We start from the raw sequence: 21,059 nt of genomic DNA, 5'->3' as shown, positions 1-21,059 counted from the left end.
TCTCACTCATTAAATATAAAGTAATACACCTCTTGGTAAGTCATAAAGATAAAAATAAACAATAGGTATATTTTTGATAATAAACAATGAATTATTAAATGTCATTAAATATTATTATTAAACAATAGTTAAATAAACAATAAGGAACAACAGATATATTATTATTAAACAAGTTTTTTTAAAAATCAGAAAAAAATGGGGCCCAGAAGAAACAAAATAATCTGGAACATTAAATCATTATAATGACTAGTAAACACCTTAAAAGACTTACTATCCTTTTACTCAAATTCCAGTGTTGTGGTGTCTTTGCTTATTATTACTGATTTGCCCCCTCAAGAGATAAGAGTACTTTAATTTTTAGCTCAAATGGCATATAAGACCAAACTATGAGGATATTATGTAGGCTCCCTGCAAGAATGATACTTGTCTTTCAGGCTATGTCCCTTGGGAAATTACAGAAATTATTGGTGTTGCATTTATTGTTTTGTAATCTATATGCCTACATGATTCCTTTCCAATGCATCTTGTTAACAGTCACTTATATTTTATCCATATACAACATTTCAAGGCTCACATTTTTAATTTTGGCCAGAATCTATAATACATTCTCAAAACCACACACACACACACACACACATACATACACACACGACTACAACAAACGTTTTAAAGATCATAGAATACTAGAAGCTAGCAAGCTCTGGATCCAAATATCTGTCACGACATTTCTAGATTGTGTGACATTGATTAGGTTACTAAATCTTTAAAGTGGAGCTCATTTATGAAATGGGGATAATGATACTTATCCCATAGGATTTCTGTGAAAATTAAATGAGATAATATATGTCTGGCACATAGCAGGTACTGAAATATCAGTTCCCCCTTCTCTCATCATCTCAAGAAAATGCTATCAGACTGAATTTTCAGATTCAAAACACCTAACATAAAAGATAATTCCATATACGGATTAAACATACTGAAATATCATTGTGGAAACTACTGTATTTGAAATAATGTGTGAGCACATTTACACAGCAGTTGGGGCATACGAGAGACAAAGCTTAGATGGACCTGTGTTAGGTGTTTTACAAAATGTTACTGCTGACACAGTTATCAGAATGTGAAAGTACTTCAGAGACTATTCCAAATAGAGTTAAAGTACTAAACACAGAAACTAAACCAAGCAGCAAACAAACAAAACCTCCCAAAGGCCTAAGTCTAAGGCTGTACATTTTTAGCTTGACCAGGCTAGAAAAATTCTATGATTTTTAGGATAACAATTTTAAAACTCAAAGGGCCATCTGTTATTGATCATGGCTGAGGCAAAGCCTGAAAATTAATAGCTCTAAAAAGCTTGTCTAAGCTTGAGAAAGGAATAATAACTAGGAAAGATGCTTCAATATGATCACTTTGAAGTACATGCATGACAGAGAAAAATTTATACTAGACAAAATAAGCCTAATGGGATTTAAAAAAATAAACAATCTTCTCCTTCTTTATGATTTAAACACTTTGCCTTTTTTTCAGGCACAAGAATAACTCTGATTCTTTCTTTGACCAAAGATGCCAGCACTAATATTGTTACATTAGTTTTTTAATTTGAGGCTTTTTATTTACTTGCTGTATCTTTTTTATTATCTCTTTTTGAAACTTCTTTCTAATTTTCCTCCTTATTTTTTATTCCCTGCATATTCAAGACCCCTAGCTGTTTCTGCTGTGTCCTTGTAGCCATACATGGATAAAAGGCCAAAAATATGTTGTATGTGAACTCTGTGGAGACTGTGTATGCCAAAGTATCACCACTTGAGTTCCTTCACACCTTGTTAAAAATTGGCCCTGACTCTGCAAGAAAAGAAGGAAAATCATCTATCTAGCCACTAGAAACAGATATTTAATGGAGTGAATTAAGTATATTTAATGGAAAATTTCACTTTGGAAATAATTTTCAAATGAGGTAACCTCAGCATTTCTTCAACAAGGATATTATATATTCTAAGTAGCAGGAATCCTCTGGAATATCATGGTCCAGTGCTGACCATCTGGGGCACCTATGCTTAACATTCCATGTTGGCAGCTGAGAAAAATAAGGCACCTCCATTGCAAAGTAGAATGTAAAAAACAATGGAATGGCAGACAGATGCTGATTCAGTTACGGGGGCAGAAGTGGGATTGAACCAAGCAGTGTTCACAAATACTGGTGCACAGAGTAAGGACATCAGAATCACCTGAGTCATTTGTTAAAATTAGAGTCCTGGTCTTGCTGCCAGACCTTATGAATAAAAAATCTCCTGCTGTGTGGCAATTACTCAAAAAATTTCACAGGTACTGTTCGCTGGTAATATGAATATGTGGTCAGGTTTGGGTAATTGTAAATCTCGGTGATTTCTAAGAGTTCTTTCAGCTCCACGACTCTAAATGTTAGCTGTAGGATAATTAAGTGGAAAAGAGGCTTAATTGTACTACACAGGCTCTGAAGTCAGAGTGCCTGCTTTGACCTGTGTAACCTTGGCCTAGTTACCTCTCTTTGCTACTACTCTTCATCTTTAAAATGGGTATAATAATAGCGCCTAACTTATAGGGACAATGCATGTGAGATAATGTATGTAAAGCACCAGAATAGTGCTCGGCACATAAATGCTCAATAAGTGGTAGCAACTGGTATTATTAAACCATTACATGTCTTAATACCAGTGCACTGTATGTGTATGCTGCACAAATCTTACTTGTGAGCAATGACATACCCTTCTCTGGGCAACACTAACTGGTTTTTGAGGACTTTTCTTAGCTGTTTTAGTGCTAAGTTCTAATGGAGGTAAATATCTCAGGAAGGGATTCAATCTCTGTACACATATAAGATTGTATAAACTAATGCCTATGAAGCACTCCTAGTTTATCTCTTGTAATTTTTTTCATTTGCCTAGCTGTTTGCCCTTTAAGGTAAGTTAAATTCTGTAATTTAAGAAGCTAAGAGGCTTTTCTAAAGCAAGAATAATTAAGTTACAGTATCAATAACCTTTCTTTGTCATCTTAATTTGCTTATTTTGATTTTGGTGTGACTTTGAAAAACCTTTTCAAGAAAAAGCCCATAATTTTCACATTATTCACATAACAAAGTTTGAACATTCCAACAGATCAGCATACAAGGAGGCTGAAGTGACTGTGTCCATCAAACAGTTTGTCGATTCCAATTTTCACCATATTTTGGAGTAGAACCAAAATAGCTGACTTCAAGTATAAAGCTTCTTTTGTGAGAATTACATGACTTGGGAAGTCTTTGATTTTGCTTTCAACAGATAATAATAAAAATGTGCATTAGTGAAAATACACACCAAATTAATCTCTTCTGCATTGAAATCCTCAGCCAGGAAAGCAGTCCTAGTTAAAACTTCATGACGCTTGGTTTCATGAATCTGGTCCAGTTTAGTCCCTATTACCAACAGTGGGATTTGGTTATCAGCAAACTGTTCCCGGTCATAATCCCTGTGATAAATAATGAAGAGGTGAACAGAATTTGACTTTTTGATGTAGATGTGTAAAATCACTTACACTATTCTACTGATAACTCAAGACCCCTTGTTTCTGCTGTGTCCTTGAAGCCATACATGGATAAAAGGCCAAAAGTATGTTGTATGTGAACTCTGTGGAGACTGTGTATGCCAAAGTATCACCACTTTGAGTTCCTTTACATCTTGTTAACAGTTAATTTTGCTTTCAATTTTTATAATACTGACTCTTGCTCACCCATCACCTATAAACCTACTTTTCCCCCTCATTTCTTACATCTACTTGTTTATCAATCCATCCTCACCATTTACAGAGTTCCAACTATTCATCTAACTCCTCAAAATTTGTCCCCATGAGTTTTTATAGACTACTTGAATAACTGAGTGCCCACTAGGTATACCAAGGTAAGTTGAGTTGACTTCTCCCAAACCTCTGTCTTCTAAGGCTCAGGAACCTTCACATACAGATGCAGAGAGTGGATTCAAACCTCAGTGGGGAGAAAACCCTGGAACCTAGCATGGCACTGAAGTCTTGTGTCACAGGGGAAAATGGCAAGTTTCTGGGTACCTTCAGGGGTATGCATATACTCTATACTACCATATACATTTCTGTCTATGAAAAAAAAAATTGGTTAAGGAAAACAGGAAACAGGGGTGATAAAGGCCAGAATAAATCAACCTCAGGTGATCCTACAGACTAGGGAGAGATGGATTCAACAGATAGAAAGGGAAATAAACAGATGAACCATAAAGTGAATAGTAAAAGGAAATAATTAAGTACCAAAAAGATGTTTGTCTTGAAATGAGAGCTGTAGGAGACACAGGACAGGAAGACAGAGGATGGGCAATACAAATCCCTTAGGGTCACTGGCCATTACAATTCTTTTCTTCTATTTCTATCCAAAGAATAGAGTGATATTCCTTCTATTACTAAATGAACACACAGCCCAATGTTGCTGACTTAGTTTAAATTCTATTCACATATAAGAAATAAAAGGTTTTGATTTTGGACACATTATAAACCCAATTTACAACAGTCAGCAAAATCTGGTTTTGAACACTTTATGACAGTAAATTAATATTGCATAATCCAATCAATGCAACCCAGTTGAGGATAGCTTTTTTTCTTTCCTTTGACATTATTTTTCTTTCTCTTTGAATAATCTAAATTGGGGATATGTGTGCAGAATTATCAAATCTTTTTGCCCTTCATAGTAATCTTGCTGAGCCTCAGTTACTGTTCAGCGTTTGAACACACCTGTTTTGAACTATATAACCTCCCATTTCATAAAAATGTTATCATTCTCTTCTTGCATCAAAGCCAATGATAGCTTGAGTTCAAGGTCGTTGATTCTTTTTACCAACATCAACCCTGATTTAGGAGACACTGTCCAAAACTGAAATTTGCTTTATTAAAGAATAAAGTGTTGAGACTGTCCTCCTTTACAACTATTTCTTTTTCCTATACTCACTAACTCTGGCTGACATACAAATTTTTGTAAGTTTATCAAACATCATCTTTGATACACATATATCTCAGTCACCTGTAGTCTTCCATATCAACATATATATGTATTACATATGTAAACAACATATATTACAATAAACATATAATTTGTTCTCTTATATCTCTTCCAAGCTGCTCTTTTTACTCTTTTATTAAGTCTTACATCCAATTTGACTTCAGCAAAAACAACAAAAAAAATCGCATCTTTCAGACCACTATATTTAATTACTGTTTTAGAGAAGATTTAGGATTCAGAGAAACAAATTTAACAGGCACTACAGGCATACAATCACCAAAAGCCAGAATACAGGAAACTCTACAGGACAAACAAGTCATCTTTTATTCACAAATAAACTTATACAGGGTAAAAATTAAAATAAAAAAAGGAAGGGGAAATTAAGATGAAAAGAAACCAAATGCAATGAGTGAACTTTATTTAGATACAGTTTTGAATAAAACAACATTTGTGAGGAAATTAAATTAATATTCAATATTAAAGAATTATTGTTCATTTTAAGCAAGACAATTATATTTTGGTTATGTTCAAAAAGTTCTTAACCTTTAAAGTTACACACTAAAATACTGCACATGTAGATGAAACAATATTATGTCTAGGACTTGCTTCAAAACATAAATGAAGAGACATACTTTGTTCATGGATTGGAAGATGCAACAAAAATTCTCCCTGATTTGATCTATAGGTTTATTGCAATTCCAATAAAAATCCAAGCATAATTTTTGTCAATACAGACAAGATGATTTCAATTTTATATGGGAAAGCAAACTAGACTAGTTAAACAGTTTTGAAAAGGAATAAAGTAGAAGGAATCACACTTTCTAATTTTAAGACTTACTATAATGCTACAATATCAAGACTGTAGTACCAGGGAAAGGATAGACACACAGATCAATGGAATGAAATTAAGGAATCTAGGAACAGACCCATGTAAATACAGCAAATTATATTTGGCCAAAGAGTAAAAGAAATTCAATGGAAAAGGGATAATCTTGTCTATAAATGGTGTTGGAACAATCAGATATTCATATGCAAAAGTCACCCTCAATTAAAACCTCTCACATTGTAAGTAACTCAAAATGGAGCAAGATAAAAGTAAACCTAAAAATATAAAACTTCTAGAAGAAATACAGAAGAAATCTGAATGTTTGGGAAATGGGTAAAGACTTCTTAGATACAATACCAAAACATACAATACATAAAAAACTGAGCAATTAGACTTTATTAAAATAAAAAACTAGGAGCATAAATATGGGGGAGGAGTGAGTGGAAGTCACACTAACCTCCTCCCAGGACCAACCGGGAATTACAAATAAATTGTGGAGAAATCATTTGGAACAAACAACTGAACAATAGTGAGAGAGGAGCCTTGTAACCTAGGAGACAGAAGAATCGGCTTTAGTGCAATCTAACTGGTAAGGAGTGCGGTACAGACCTGAGAAGGCGGGTGGGGCGCCCACAGGCGGCAGGACCAGAAGGATATTGAAATGGCCAGCTGGATCCCCCTGAAGAAGAGCGGGGTCTAAATCAAAAGTGGGGATCTCTAGCCCACAGCACCAGAGCCCAAAAGTACACAGAAAACAGCCAGCTGCGAAAAGCGGCAGGGTTGCTTTCTGCCAGAGACAGGTGGCTGGAGATGCAAAGAACTGTTTAAGGGGCCAATGCATAAATTTTTATTTGTAGCCACTTATCCTGGTCTCTGACAAAGGCAGGGGAGAGTGGGCTAGAGAAGCCTGAGGAGAGACTGGGGAAGGAGGCTTTGGGGAGAGAACTGAGAGAGTAGCCGGTGGGATCTCGGTGCTGGGATAGACTCATCCCCTATCCCACAATGGCCAGCTTGCTCAGGCAGAGACCACTCCCCTGAGCAGCACCAGCGTCAAAGGACCCAAAAGCCCCTCCCCCAGCTGGGATTCCACCCCGCCCTGTCCTGTCTAGGCTGCCTGCTGAGTGTAGAGTGGCAGCCACAGACAGTAGATCCCTGGCTAAAGGGGGCGCAGAGACGTCTAGAGACACTTGAGGAGAGACTGGGGATGGAGGCTTAGCGAGAGAACAGAGAGAGTAGCTGGTGAGATCCCAGTGCAGACTCCTCCCCCATATGGCAGCAGTGTGAGAGGACTCAATAACCCTGCTCCCGGAGGGACTCTAACCCACCCTGAGCCGTCTAAGGTGGCCTGCTGAGTGCAGAGTGACTAGATTAACAGCTGAAGGGGACAGCCACAAACAGTAGATTCCTGGAAGTTTTGAACAGACTGCCTAAGGTAAGGCAGGGTCAACATCTGACATCATCAGAGGCAGATCTAGAAAGTAAAAACAGCAGTCTCCAACCATAGAAGTTCACACCACAAAGTCAGGAAATCAAGACAGATCAACTTAAGAAGCTGAAACAAAAGAGATGAGTCTCACAAATAATGGGAAGACAAAGAAATACACCCCACTTGAAGGGAAAGGAGGAATTCCCAGAAAGAGAACTAAATGAAATAGAGGCAAGTCAACTATCAGATATTGTGTTCCAAACAATAGTTCTCAGGAAGGTCAATGAGCTCAGTGAGCTCAGAGAGAATTACAAAAAAACTGCAGGGAAACTACAAGAAACTTACTGCAAACTATATCAGCATGAAAAAGGACATAGAAACTATCAATAAGAGACAAAAGGAAATGAAGAATACAATTTTGGAACTGAAGAGCACAGTAGAAGGAATCCAAAGCTGGCTAGATGAAGCTGAGGACTGAATCAGCAAGCTGGAGGACAAAGTAGAAAAAAGCTCTCAGAAACAGCAAGAAAATGAAAAAAGACTCAAAAAGAATGAAGAGGCATTTAGGGAAATGCAGGACAACCTGAAATGTAATAATATCCGTATAGGGATACAAGAAGGAGAAGAGGATGAAGAAGGGATGGAGAACCTGTTTGAAAAAGTAATGATGGAAAACTTCCCTAATTCGAGGAGAGAAAAAGGCACACAAGTCCTGGAAGCACAGAGGGTCCCATTCAAGAGGAACCCAGTGAGGCCCACTCCAAGACACAACATAATTAAAATGGCAAATATCAAAGACAAACAGAATCCTAAAGGAAGCCAGGGAGAAACAGGTAATAACATATAAGGGAGCCCCAATATGGCTAGCATCTGAGTTCTCAACAGAAACCCTGCAAACCAGAAGGGAATGGCAAGAAATATTCCAAGTCATGAAAAGCAAAGGTCTGCAACCAAGACTGTTCTACCCAGCAAGGCTCTCAATGAAAATGGAAGGCGAAGTAAGGAGTTTCCCAGACAAAAGAAGGCTAAAAGAATACACCTCCACCAAACCAGCACTGCAAAATATGACAAAGGGACTGATTTAGGATGAAGAAAAAGATTCTATGAATACCCAGTTCCTTCGAGAGTTGCCAATACTTGATATTACCAACATTTTTACTACTCATTAATCTGACTGTGACAATGATGTTATTTTAATTGTTCCTTTCCTATTTGTTGAAACTAAACCTGTTTTTGTATATTTCTTGCCTATTTCTATTATTTTAAAAAAAACTTTAAATGACGTTTTGGTATTCTTTATCCATTTATTGATTAAAGGTTTGTAGAACTTTTTTCCTAAAACAAACAAACAAAAATACCATTAACCATGTTTTAGATGTATTGCAAATACTTTCCTATTCTATTCCTTGTCCTTTAACTTTTTTCATATGTATATTATTATATAGTTAATTGTTTAATGTAGTCATATTGTCAATGTTTACTTTATAGCTTCTGGTTTTGAATATTTTACTTCAGGTCATGAAAAATATTAGTTCTATTTTCTTCTAAAACTCCTTAGATTGTACATACTGATTTTTAACTCACCTTAATATTTCTTGTATAATGTGTGCAATAAGGGCTCTATATTTGTTTTATTTCAAGTAACAGTGGTCCATACACCTTATTTGCTGAATAAGCCTTATTTTACCCTTTGATTTGAAATATCAACTTAATCATATATTATGTTGTTAGATATACACGTTTGTCTCTAGAATGCTCATTAGATTTCACTGATATACTTGATTATTTCTGTACTGGTGTCATGATGGTTTAATTGCTGAGACTTTATCATGTTTTTAAATTTTTTAAATATTTTATAATTAGCTTTGACATTTAAAAAAATAAATAATATCAATCTACATTTAAGAAAGAAGGAAAGAGAGAAAGATGGAACTCCTACCTTCTGTGACAACATGGATGGAAACTGGAGAATATTAAGCTAAGTGAAATAACCCAGTTGACGAAAGACAAATACCATATGATTTCACCTATAAGTAGACTATTCAACAAAATAAACTAATGAACAAAATAAACCACAGGCATAGAAACATGGAGCAGATGGAAAGTGACCAGAGGGGATGTGGAAAGAGGACAATGGTGGAAAGAAGGGGAAGGGGCTAGACAAAGAACATGTATGAATGGCCCATGGACATGGACAACAGTGTGGGAATTGACTGTGGGAGCGGGGCATGGGGGTGGGATGGGTGAAGGAGGGTAAAGGGGTAAAAATTGAGACAACTGTAATAGAATAAACATGATTTGTAAATTGAAAAAATAAAATAAAATAAAAACTATTGTTTTGTGAATGACATTGTTAGGAGAATGTAAAGGCAATCTACAGACTGGGAGAAAATATTTACACATCAAACATCTTACAAGGTGTTTTTTTGGAGGGTGTATTTCTGTGACTGCTATAACATTTTAAACCAATTGTGAAGTAATCTGGACTTACCCATTTGTTACCAAGACTCCAGTTAGCACCAAATCTCTGTTAAGAGCTTCTGATGACCAACGATACAAATTTTGGGATGACTTCTTATTTGTTAAGTCGTGTACTAAAATAATACCTAAAATAATCAGAGAAAATAATGTCAATATGGCAATAATTCTTCTTCATTTCAGAATTGACAAAATGAGTCTTCATAAGTAACAAGCTTCTTAGTGAATCTGGCATTCTAGTATGACTAACAATTATTTTAAAATTTCCTCTACTCATAAAGAGAAACAAGTTGTCCAACAAGAGGATATAACTCTTATAAATATATATGCACCCAACATAGGTGCACCTAAATACATAAAGAAAACCTTGGAGGACTTTAAAAAAAGGACAGACAACAATAAAGTCATTGTAGGGTATTTTAACACCCCACTGTCAACAGTAGATAGATTTTCCAAACAATCAACAAAAATATTGCAGAACTGAATGACACTTCACATCAAACGGACTCAAATGATAAATATAGAACATTTCACCCCAAAGAAGCAAAATACATATTCTTCTCAAATGCACATGAGTCACTCTCAAAGACAGGCTACATGGTGGACACAAAACAAGCCTTAACAAATCCAAGAAAACTGAAATCATATCAAGCATCTTCTCAGATCATAATAGCATGAAACTAGAAACCAACCTCAAGAAAAAAACTCAAAAACATTCAAATACATGGAGGCTGAATAACATGTTATTAAATAATGAATGGGTTAACAATAAGATCAAGGAAGAAATTAAAGGTACCCGGAAACTAATGAAAACACAACACAACAATCCAAAACCTATGGAACACAGCGAAGGCTGTCCTGAAAGGAAAGTTCTTAGCAAAACAGGCCTACCTAAAGAATTCAGAACAATCTCAAATAAACAACCTAACACTACATCTAAAAGGAGTAGAGGGACAACAACAAACAGCCCAGAGCAAGCAAAGGAAGAAAATAATCAAGATCACAGCAGAATTAAATGACACAGACTAAAAAAACAATTCAAAGGATCAATGAATCTAGGAGTTGGTTCTTTGAAAAGATAAACAAAATTGCCAAACCGTTAACAAGACTTATCAAGAAAAAAAGAGAGAAGATCCAAATAAATAAAATCAGAAATGTAAGAAGAGAAGTTACAACTGATACACAGAAATACAAGGATAGTAAGAAATTACCAAGAACAACAATATGCCAAGAAATTGGACAATCTGGATAAAATGGACAAATTTCCAGAAACATACAATTTCCCAAAAGTGAAGCAGGAAGAAATATATTCCCACTGCTGGGAATATACACTAAGAATCCCAAAACAACAATTCAAAAGAACTTATGCTCCTTTATGTTAATAGCAGCACGATTTATAATAGCCAAAATTTAGAAACAACCTAAGTACCTATCAGTAGATGAATGGATTAAAAACTGTGGTACATATACACAATGGAATACTATACAGCTGAAAGAAAGAAGGAATTCCCACATTTTTTGACAACATAGATAGAACTGGAGACTATTATGCTAAGTGAAATAAGATCATACCATATGATCTCACTTATAAGGGGAATCTAATGAACCAAATAAACTAACAGGCAAAACATACCCAGATATATGGAAACAGAACAGATTGATGGCTGCCAGAGGAAAGGAAGGAGGACAATGGTGGAAAGAAGGGGAAGGGACTAGACAAAGAACATGTATGAATGACCCACAGACTTGGACAATGGTGTGGGGCTGATTTTGGGTGTGTGGGCATGGGCTGGATGGAGGAAGGTGAAGGGGGAAAAACTGGGACGACTGTAACAGAACAAAGAAGAATTAAAAAGAAAAGAAAAAAAAGAAGCTTTCAAAATCGAAAATAAGCACTTCTCCTTCTGGCTTTGAGGTAATTTTTTTTCTTAAGAGAGAGGGCAATTAAAACATAAAGGAATAATAGACTGAAAAAAATTAAATTTTCTCTACCAATTCTTACAAATTTTTATTTACAAATTAACTATCAAATTTTCTTTTTCAGTCTAATTTTTTTAATTCTACAAGGGGTGACAAAAATGTCATCAAACTTTTAGAATGTCTCTCTTTTTCTTCTTCATTCAACACTTAATGTGTGCCTACTCTGCCTCGTAATAATTGCAGAAACATCTCATCAATTAAAAAAAAATCAAAACTACTTTAAGTACATGTGTATAATAAATTATATGCATCCAGACTTCTGGCAAAGATGGAGGTGTAGGTAGATGCTGTTTGCTTCCTCACATAACCAAAAGAATGACAACAACCAATGAAAAAAACAAAAACAAAAACCAGAGCCGCCAGAATTCCAAACTGTATGGAAGTCCAACAACCAAGGAGTTGAAGAAACATTCATCCAGACTGGTAGGAGGGGTGGAGATAGGCAGCCGGGGCAGAGAGGACAAGGCAAGGAGGCAGCTGGCGGACAAGGCGGTCCCACATTCATGTGTGGGTAAACCAGGAGGAACAACTGGGGAGCGAGTCAGACCACGCAATTCAGGATTCCAATGAGAGGAAATAAATCCTCAAAACCTCTGGTTATAAAAACCTGTGGGTGTTGCAGTGCCAGGAGAAACTCCCAGTATCACAGGAGTGTTCATTGGAGAGGCCCACAGGGTCCAGGAATGTACACAAACTCACCGACCCAGGAATCAGCATCAGAAGGGTCCAATTTGCTTGTGGGGAAGTGACTGATGGCCAGCCAAGAGTTGAGCAAGCAGCATTGTTCCCTCTCCGCCCCCCCCACCCCAGGGCCCCAATGCAGTGAGAGGCAGATTACCTCACTCTGGCAAATACCTAAGGCTCTGCCCCTTATAACATAACAAGAGTACTGAGACAAACAAATATGGCCCAAGTGAAAGAACAGATCAAAACTCCAGAAAAAGACCTAAGTGATGAGATATAGATAGCCATCTATCAGATGCACAGTTCAAAACACTGGTAATCAGGATGCTCACAGAAATGGTTGAGTATGGTCACAAAATAGTAGGAAAAGTGAAGGCTATGCAAAGTGAAATAAAGAAAAATATATAGAGAACCAACAGTTAAGGGAAGGAAACTGGGACTCATCAACAATTTGGAACAGAAGGAAGAAATAAACATTCAACCAGAACAGAATGAAGAAACAAAAATTCAAAAAAATGAGGAAAGGCTTAGGAACCACTGGGACAACTTTAAACGTTTCAACATCTGAATCATAGGGGTGCCAGAAGGAGAAGAGGAGGGGCAAGAAATTGAAAATGTACTTGAAAAAAATAATGAAGGAGAACTTCCCCAGTTTGGTGAAGGAAATTGACTTCCAGGAGATCCAGGAAGCTCAGAGAGTCCCAAAGAAGTGGACCCAGGTAAGCACACACTAAGGCACAGCATAATTACATTGCTCAAGATTAAAGATAGGGAGAGAATCTTAAAAGCAGCAAGAGAAAAGCAGAGAGTTCCCTACAAAGGAGTTCCCACAAGACTGTCAGCTAATTTCTCAAAAGAAACCTTGCAGGCAAGAAGGGGCTGGAAAGAAGTATTCCAAGTCATGAAAGGCAAGGACCTACATTCAAGATGACTCTATCCAGCAAAGCTCTCATTTAGAATGGAAAGGCAGTTAGAGAGCTTCCCAGATAAGGTCAAGTTAAAGGAGTTCATTGTCACCAAGTCCTTCTAATATGAAATGGTAAAGGGACTTATTTAAGAAAAAGAAGATCAAAACTATGAACAGTAAAAAGACAACAAATTCACAATTATCAACAACTGAACCTAAAAAACAACAACAAACTAAGCAAACAACTAAAACAGGAACAGAATCACAGACCATATGAAGGGTTATCAGCAGGGATGGGGATGGGGGAGAATGAAGGAAAATGTACAGGGAATAAGAAGCATAAATGGTAGGTACAAAATAGACAGGGGGAGGTTAAGAACAGTATAGGAAATGGAGAAACCAAAGAACTTATATGTACGACCCATGGACATGAACTAAGAGGGGAGGTAATGCTGGACAGAGGGCGGGTGGAGAGGGATAAAGGTAAGAAAAAAAATGGGACAACTGTAATAGCATAATCAATAAAATATAGTTTAAAAATAATTAAATACATTATATGCATCCAAAAACTAATTGTTTTTGCAGTCTGCATAGTATTGTCATAGACATCATACATACACATATTACTTATTCTCACTAAAAATATTAAATAATAAAATGTTAAAACAGTATGGATTTAATTTGATACAATTGTTATTCTTTAACTAAAAATATGTTTGTCTATTGATTTCCTGTGCCTGCCCAATCAACTAAAAAATCTGATTTTTCTTTGGGAGATTTAGTTAAAAGAGCAAAATAAATATGCCACTAGAAGGGGGTAGAAAGAGACAGTCAAGAGATGTGAATAGTTGAAAATAGATGGACTTATGAGAGATTGAGAAAAATAATAAAATGTAGTGAGGCTCAGAATCAGATAAGATTCTAGACAGCAGGGCAGAGCAGGTTAATTAGTATAAGCTACAGACAGAAAAGGAAAAGCTTTAATGCCTAGTGTAATTTAGGATATCTTGTGGTTAAAAGACTATAGGTTTTTAAACCTTCAACCCTTTTGTATTACCCAGATTCTACTGTGAAGAAAGGATATAAAACTGACGATTCCTCCATCTTCAAGATGTGAGAAATGTCAATTTGAAAAAGAAGGGCAGCAGAGCTAGAATTATTTGGCTTCTCTAGTTTTTAAAGATGTTTGTTCAATGAAGATGCTTGCGCATGTTACAGCTGACTCGTTCCTAGCATCTGGAATAAACAGAGATCTGACAGTTGCCCCCATATCCACCTGCATTCACTCTACCTTCCTCAGTGAGGTATGCTATTAGGCATCAGGACACACCACAGGGGACAGATTTTTAAAAAGGAATATGGAGCTACCATTAAAGAATATAACATTTATTCATCACTTATGTGCTATGTACTGTGCTTTACATGTATTACCTAATTTGATTTTTAGAACAGTCCTATGAATTAAGATTTACCTTTATTTTACACATGTGAAAACTGAGGCTCAGAGAGGTAACTTGCTCTATCTAGGTCACATGGTAAGTGGGGTAGCCAGAATTTGAACTCAGCTAATTTGATAGTAGACGGTTGAGGAAAAGCAGAATAGCCTCTCTTTAGGGTACAGGAGTGGCAGATCCCTATTTCCCAGGTATAATACAAAACTATGGGCGAGACTTCTGGTTGGCAAAATGAAAGGATTATAAAGGCCTAGATGAGTGATTACATGGACTGGGAGTTTATTTTTTTGAAGATCTCTATTAAAGACTCTGGGATTTTTAAAGGCATTTGAGTACCCTTTTCCCTATTCTCCCTTGTTCATTTGGGCTGAGAGTTCTTGTTCTGTAGGCTATGAGCTAGGAGGGCTACACTGGGGCCCAGAGGAAAGAAATCAGGGTGATGGCTGATCACAGTATGTCCTAACCTTAAGAGAGAGAGAGGCAAAGACACACTTTAGAGGTTTCCTTTGGGGACTGATTACCAGCCTAGTTCATCACAGTGGGAAGAAGGTAGGGTATTGAGGGAAGAATATTATTACTAAGAATGAAGACTGCATTTAAATGGAGTGATCCTTATTTTCCATTTCTTAGGACACTAAGGATGGTAGATGGAGTTGAGAACCTTGAGTGCTTCTACAAAGAAAAATGTTCCAGAGCTAAGGTAAAAAAAATTAAAATTCATTTATATAACAGAATTTTTTTAAACTTTAAGAAATGGGAATATATCTCAGTCTTATCTATAAAACCAACAAAATGTATACAATCATTTTAGTAACATTCAAGGAAGAGACAAATCACGAATGAATAGTAGGTATAGAAAAGTTAGTCAAATAGATTAAGATGGCTTTCTTCTTTTGTACTTAATAAGTTTATGACCTAATTACATACAGTTTGTGACTTAATTACATACAGTTTCTAGGATTTGAATGGTTTTTTAACTTATTATTTATAATTTTTTTATCTTTACATTTATTTTGCTCTTAACTTTTTCTCAAAAAGATCTAAACAAAAGTTCAAAAGTGTTATATATCCAAACTTCTCTTTACCAGATAATATCAACTTTGACAAGTCATTTGGTTGATTGATATTAACTGAGTTTTATCACTTGATTCTAAGTCTAAACCAAGCTTCTCTTCTTTCTCTCCTTATCTCTAAGAGGTCACCTAAGACTATCTTAACTGTTTTTTTCATTTATTCTTTTACTATATCCCATTATCATATTCTTTTTTGCATAACAATATCATACATTAATGTCATTTTATAACTGTGGTTAGTTTCACTTATTAATATTTACATTTACATATTGTTACTTCAGTTAGACTGGGACACTTTCTGCAGAATTATGAGCTAAATGGGACACAGGTCTGACTTAACACGACTCATCCTATATTCTATGGTATATAAATCCAATGACAAGAACATTTTGTACTTCTTTTTATAGTATCCACAACAGCTTATGATGTGGAAAGATAAGATAATGAAAGATGAATATAAGGAATGAAGAAGGTACTTAGTGATTGCAACACTTACCTAATAGTGAATGATAAATGCATAGACCAGGAGGGGTGAGATGCCAAATCTTTTGGTATATTAATCAGAGACAAGTTGAAATTATATTTCAGAGTAAAAAAAAAAAAGGTTTAAAAAATTAACTTAAGAGAAAAAGATAAAGAAACTCTACTGGTAAATCATAGGAGTCAGTGGTTTATTCTATTGACACAGAGTAGGCCTTCTATGAATTGCAATTATGTTCTCTATTATATGTCTCTATCCGGAAATCTGTTCCAGGTTTTTGAATCTTTGTGGCTGGAGGAAATTTTTGCAGCCCTAAAGACACCCTTAGGTATCTCTTTATAATTAATTACATAGGACTCTCTCTAAGGGGCAGATGAAAGAAATCTTTGTAACTCTGTGACATCTGTGGCTTAGACTATGGGATTCCTGATAGTTCTATTGTACTTACCCAACTTACTGGAGAAATAGCCAGGGGACAGTGTTTTGAAAGCCCCATATTTTATGTCAAGTATCCAAAATACAATTGTATTTCTATTATTTATTTTATGACAATAATATAAATAGAGACACTTAGACAAAGCAAGTATTTAATGTTCTGAATTACATGGTTAGAATCTAGAAACACAAACTGGAATGTGATATGCAGATTTAAATTAAGAGTTCTGAGTAATTAAATCTTTCTTAAATTAAGATAAGTCCAGCATCCCAAAGCATTCCACATTAGAGGATCTGTACTCTTAGGCCATTATTAACAAATGTAGAAATAAAAATACTTTACCGTTTACAGAATTGTAGAATACTGCTCTTGTACTTTTCACACTGCTGGCACTGCCCACAGAGCCTCCAACATCCCACAATTCTATATAGTAGGTCTTCTCTTCTGGGGTTCCTTCTTTGTAGTCATGAACCTAAAAAAATATCAATCGATAAAAATAATTATTATAGCCACTTAGCAAACTGGTTAGCACCCTCATAATAGTTTAAAGCAGCGGACATTGCATATCATTATCTCACCCTCTGATAACAACCTCCTATCTTTCAAGCTTTCTCCCTCTAATACTCTAATACTAATAATAACCTTTGACCTCACAGGACTCAATATGTTCTTAACTGATCCTAACACCTTTCACAGCTTCCCCTTCCACTTTCAAATCCTCCTTTTCTGACTAAGCATAAATTCCATATTTGTCATTTTAGTCACTGGTTTACCACTCTCTCACATTGCATTCACCTGACAAGATATCAACCCAAATTAACATCCACCTTTTCCCTGATTTCCATGTCTACAACCCAGCTAGCTGAATGTAAAGCTCAGAAAAATACACATTCAAACTGACTGAATTTATTTTAAATTCAAGTATATCTTCGGAGCTTCCAGTCATTGCCTATAGTTCATTTCTTCTTTTTCTCTTCTAGACAACTATTTCATCTTCTTTTTAAAATTTCTAGTATCCTTTCCTTATCCTCAAACGCAGCTAATAACCTTGCTTCCTAACAGAAACAATCAGAACTCCTACAACCTGTTCTTCCCATATCCATCTACTTCCCTGCATTTGTGCCTGTATGATCCACTTTACCTCCAGCTATGAGAAATAGGCTGTCTGTGTCCCTAAGGCATGAGATCCTATTTCCTCTTTCTTATCGAAGAGGAGCTCCTCTCATCATCAAATTTTCTCTCTCAGTTGGCTAATTCCCACCAGCATACAAACATGTAATAATTTTTCCCATCTTAGGAAAAAAAATAGTCTCCTACTTCCTTAAGTCATCATGCCACTTCTCTGTTCCATTAATTAATTAATATTGTATCATGTGTTATTTATTTATTTAGTATGTATTCACCATCCAAAGTCAAGTCTCCTGTCACTATTTATTCCCTCCTTTACCTTTTTCTTTGATCTCCCCCCACAGCTCTTTCCCTTTGGTAGGCACCATACTGTTGTCTATGTCTATGAGTTATTTTCTTTTTTGCTTAATACCCTTCATCTTTTCCATCAGCCTCCTAGACCCCTCCCCTCTGACAACTGTCAGTCTGTTTTCTGTATCTATGAGTCTGTTTCTATTTTGTTTGTTTCTTTTGTTTCTTAGATTCCACATATAAGTGAAATCATATGGTACTTGTCTTTCTCTGACTGGCTTATTTCACTTATCATAATGTTCTCCAGGTCCATCAATATGATGCAAAAGGTAAGAGTTCCTTCTTTTTTACAGTTGAGTAGTATTCCATTGTGTAAACGTACCACAGCTTTTTTATCCATTCATTTACCAATGGACACTTGGGTTGCTTCCAAATCTTGACTATTATAAATGATGCTGCAGTGAACATAAGGGTGCATATATTCTTTCAAATTGATCATTTGGGTTTCTCTGATCTGTTTTAGAGTGAAAGCCCTCCAAAGACTTTCAAGTCTATCCTCAAAGTCTCTAATTCTTTTCCTTACATTCTCTTTTGAACTCTTTCCTGTCACACTTTTGCTCCAACCACCCCACTGAATCATTTCGTATCAGGGTCACCATGCTTCCACATTGCTAAATCCAATGATCAATAAACAGTTTTCATCTTACTCTGCCATCTGACCCAATTAATCAATCCTCTGCCTTGCAATACCTTCTTCACTTAGCTTCCTGGACACCATACTCTTCTGGTTTTCTTCCCACCTCACTGGCTAATCCTTTTCAGTCTCCATTTGTGTTGTCCTTACCTCTCTACTCTCTAATTGTTGGAACGCCCTACGATTTAGTTCTCAGATCTCTTTTCTTCTCAGTCAACACTTGCTGTCTTGGCAATTTCATCTAATCTTATGATTTTAAATGTCATTATTATGTTGATGAAGTTCAATTTTTTATCCATCCTGGACCAGTTCCTTGAACTTCAGACTACCATAGCCACCAGAATACAATTTGGATGTCTAATAGATACCTTAAATTTAATATATGAAAATAATTTCCTGATCATCCTCCCAAACCCATTCTTCTCCCAGTTTTGTGTCAGTAAAAGGCAATTCCATTTTTCAGTTACTTGAAGGGCCAAAAACTTAACAGTGACCCTTAACTCCTTTCATACTGAACATCTGAGTTGTCAGCAAATCCTATTGCCTTTGCCTTAAAAATCTGTCCCAAATCAGTTCATTTCTCACCATCTCCACTGTTGCCACCCAGCTCAAAGCCTCTATCCATTTCTTTGCCTGAGTTAACGCCATCATCTCCTAACTGACCTTCCCACTAGAATATTGCTTGGCTCACAGGTCCCTTGCCACTCTCCCCCCACCATTTGTTTTCCATACAGTAGCTAGAGTAATTCTTTTAAAATACAAGTTTGATCATATCAGCCTTTTGTTCAAAACCTTCCAATGACTTTCTTACTTAGAGTAAAACCCCTTTCTCATCATGTAGACTCTATAGGTTTGTACTATATATCTGTTCAGAAACAAATTCTGACATATGGCAACCTTATCTATTAGAATAAAGTCAAGAGCCAGATTTTAATATGGTGGTTCAGGAACATATTTTCAGAAACTTCCGAGACTTAAAAAAAAATACACATGCCAACAAAAGCAAAAATAAACATGTGGGACTATGGCAAATGAAAGAGCTCCTACATAGCAAAGGAGACCATCACCAAAATAAAAATGCAAACAATGCAATGGGAGAAGATATTTGCAAATCATATAGCTGATTAGGGTTTAATATCCAAATATAGAAAGAACTTACACAGCTCAATAGCAAAACAAAACAAAAGCAAAATCCCACAAAATGATCCAATAAAAAAATGGGCAGAGGAACAGAATAGACATTTTTTCCAATAAAGCCTTACAAGTACGTGAACGGGTGCTCAATATCACTAATCATTGGGGAAGTGAAAATCAAAATCACTTTGAGACATCACTTCACACCTGTTAGAATGGCTGTAATACAAAAGACAAGGGAAAACTTGTTGGCAAAGATGTAATAAAAAAAGGGAACCATTGTGAACTGTTGGTAAGAATGAAAATTAGTGCAGGCATTATTGCAAACAGTATAGAAATTAAAAATTGACCTGCTTTTTGACCCAATGGTCCCAATTCTGGGAATATATCTGAAGAAACCCAAAACACTTTTTGAAAGAACATAGCACCCGTATATTCATTGCAGTGTCATTTACAATTGCCAAGATATGAAAGAGGCTCAAGTGTCCATCAGTAGATAAATGGATAAAACAACTGTGGGACATTTACACAATGGAATACTCTTGGCCGTAAAAATGAAGAAAATTGCACCCCTTGCAACAGCATGGATGGACCTGGAGAACGTTATGCTAAGTGAAATAAGCAGTTAGAGAAAGACAAATACCATATGACTTAAGTCATATGTGGAATCTAATGAACAAACTGAACTAACAAACAAAACAAAACACAGACTCGTATATAGAGAGCAGGATGACAGCTATGGGAGGGGTTAGGATGTGAAGGTGAGGGATCAAGCAAAAGGAAAAAGGACTCATGGACATGGACAACAGTGTGGTGATTGCAGAGGAAAGGGATTATAAGGGGGATAAATGGCAATAAAAAATACAATAAAAATTTGGAAAAAAAAAAGAAAACAGTAAGGGGGGGTCCTCAGAAATTAAAAACATTACTACCATATCATTTAGCAACCCTACTTTGGGGCATATATCCAAAGGAAATTAAAACAGGATCTCAAAGAGATATTTGTACTCCCATGTTTCTTGCAGCATTATGCACAATGGC

General features: G+C 36.0%; 2 protein-coding genes across 2 annotated transcripts in view; one reads left to right on the top strand and one right to left on the bottom strand.

The window, feature by feature from the left end:
• The window catches only part of RABL3 (RAB, member of RAS oncogene family like 3), a 63,693-nt gene that overhangs the window by 5,743 nt on the left and 36,891 nt on the right, over positions 1-21,059 (bottom strand). The window contains exons 3-5 of the mRNA XM_054575251.1: positions 17,114-17,243; positions 9,770-9,884; positions 3,330-3,480 (exon numbers count right to left, since the gene is read on the bottom strand). Of these exons, the coding sequence (XP_054431226.1) occupies positions 3,330-3,480; positions 9,770-9,884; positions 17,114-17,243 (396 nt within the window). The remainder of the gene's footprint in view (positions 1-3,329; positions 3,481-9,769; positions 9,885-17,113; positions 17,244-21,059) is intronic.
• The window catches only part of GTF2E1 (general transcription factor IIE subunit 1), a 96,848-nt gene continuing 91,206 nt past the window's right edge, over positions 15,418-21,059 (top strand). The window contains exon 1 of the mRNA XM_054575249.1: positions 15,418-15,481. The gene's annotated coding sequence lies outside the window, so the exon portion shown is untranslated. The remainder of the gene's footprint in view (positions 15,482-21,059) is intronic.

This window comes from Pteronotus mesoamericanus, unplaced genomic scaffold (assembly GCF_021234165.1).
Source record: "Pteronotus mesoamericanus isolate MK-2021 breed Mesoamerican mustached bat unplaced genomic scaffold, CSHL_Meso_final contig_27, whole genome shotgun sequence".
NCBI classification, from domain to species: domain Eukaryota; kingdom Metazoa; phylum Chordata; class Mammalia; order Chiroptera; family Mormoopidae; genus Pteronotus; species Pteronotus mesoamericanus.
The sequence above is the reverse complement of the archived record's forward strand: the minus strand, read 5'-3'. Positions and strand labels throughout refer to the sequence as shown.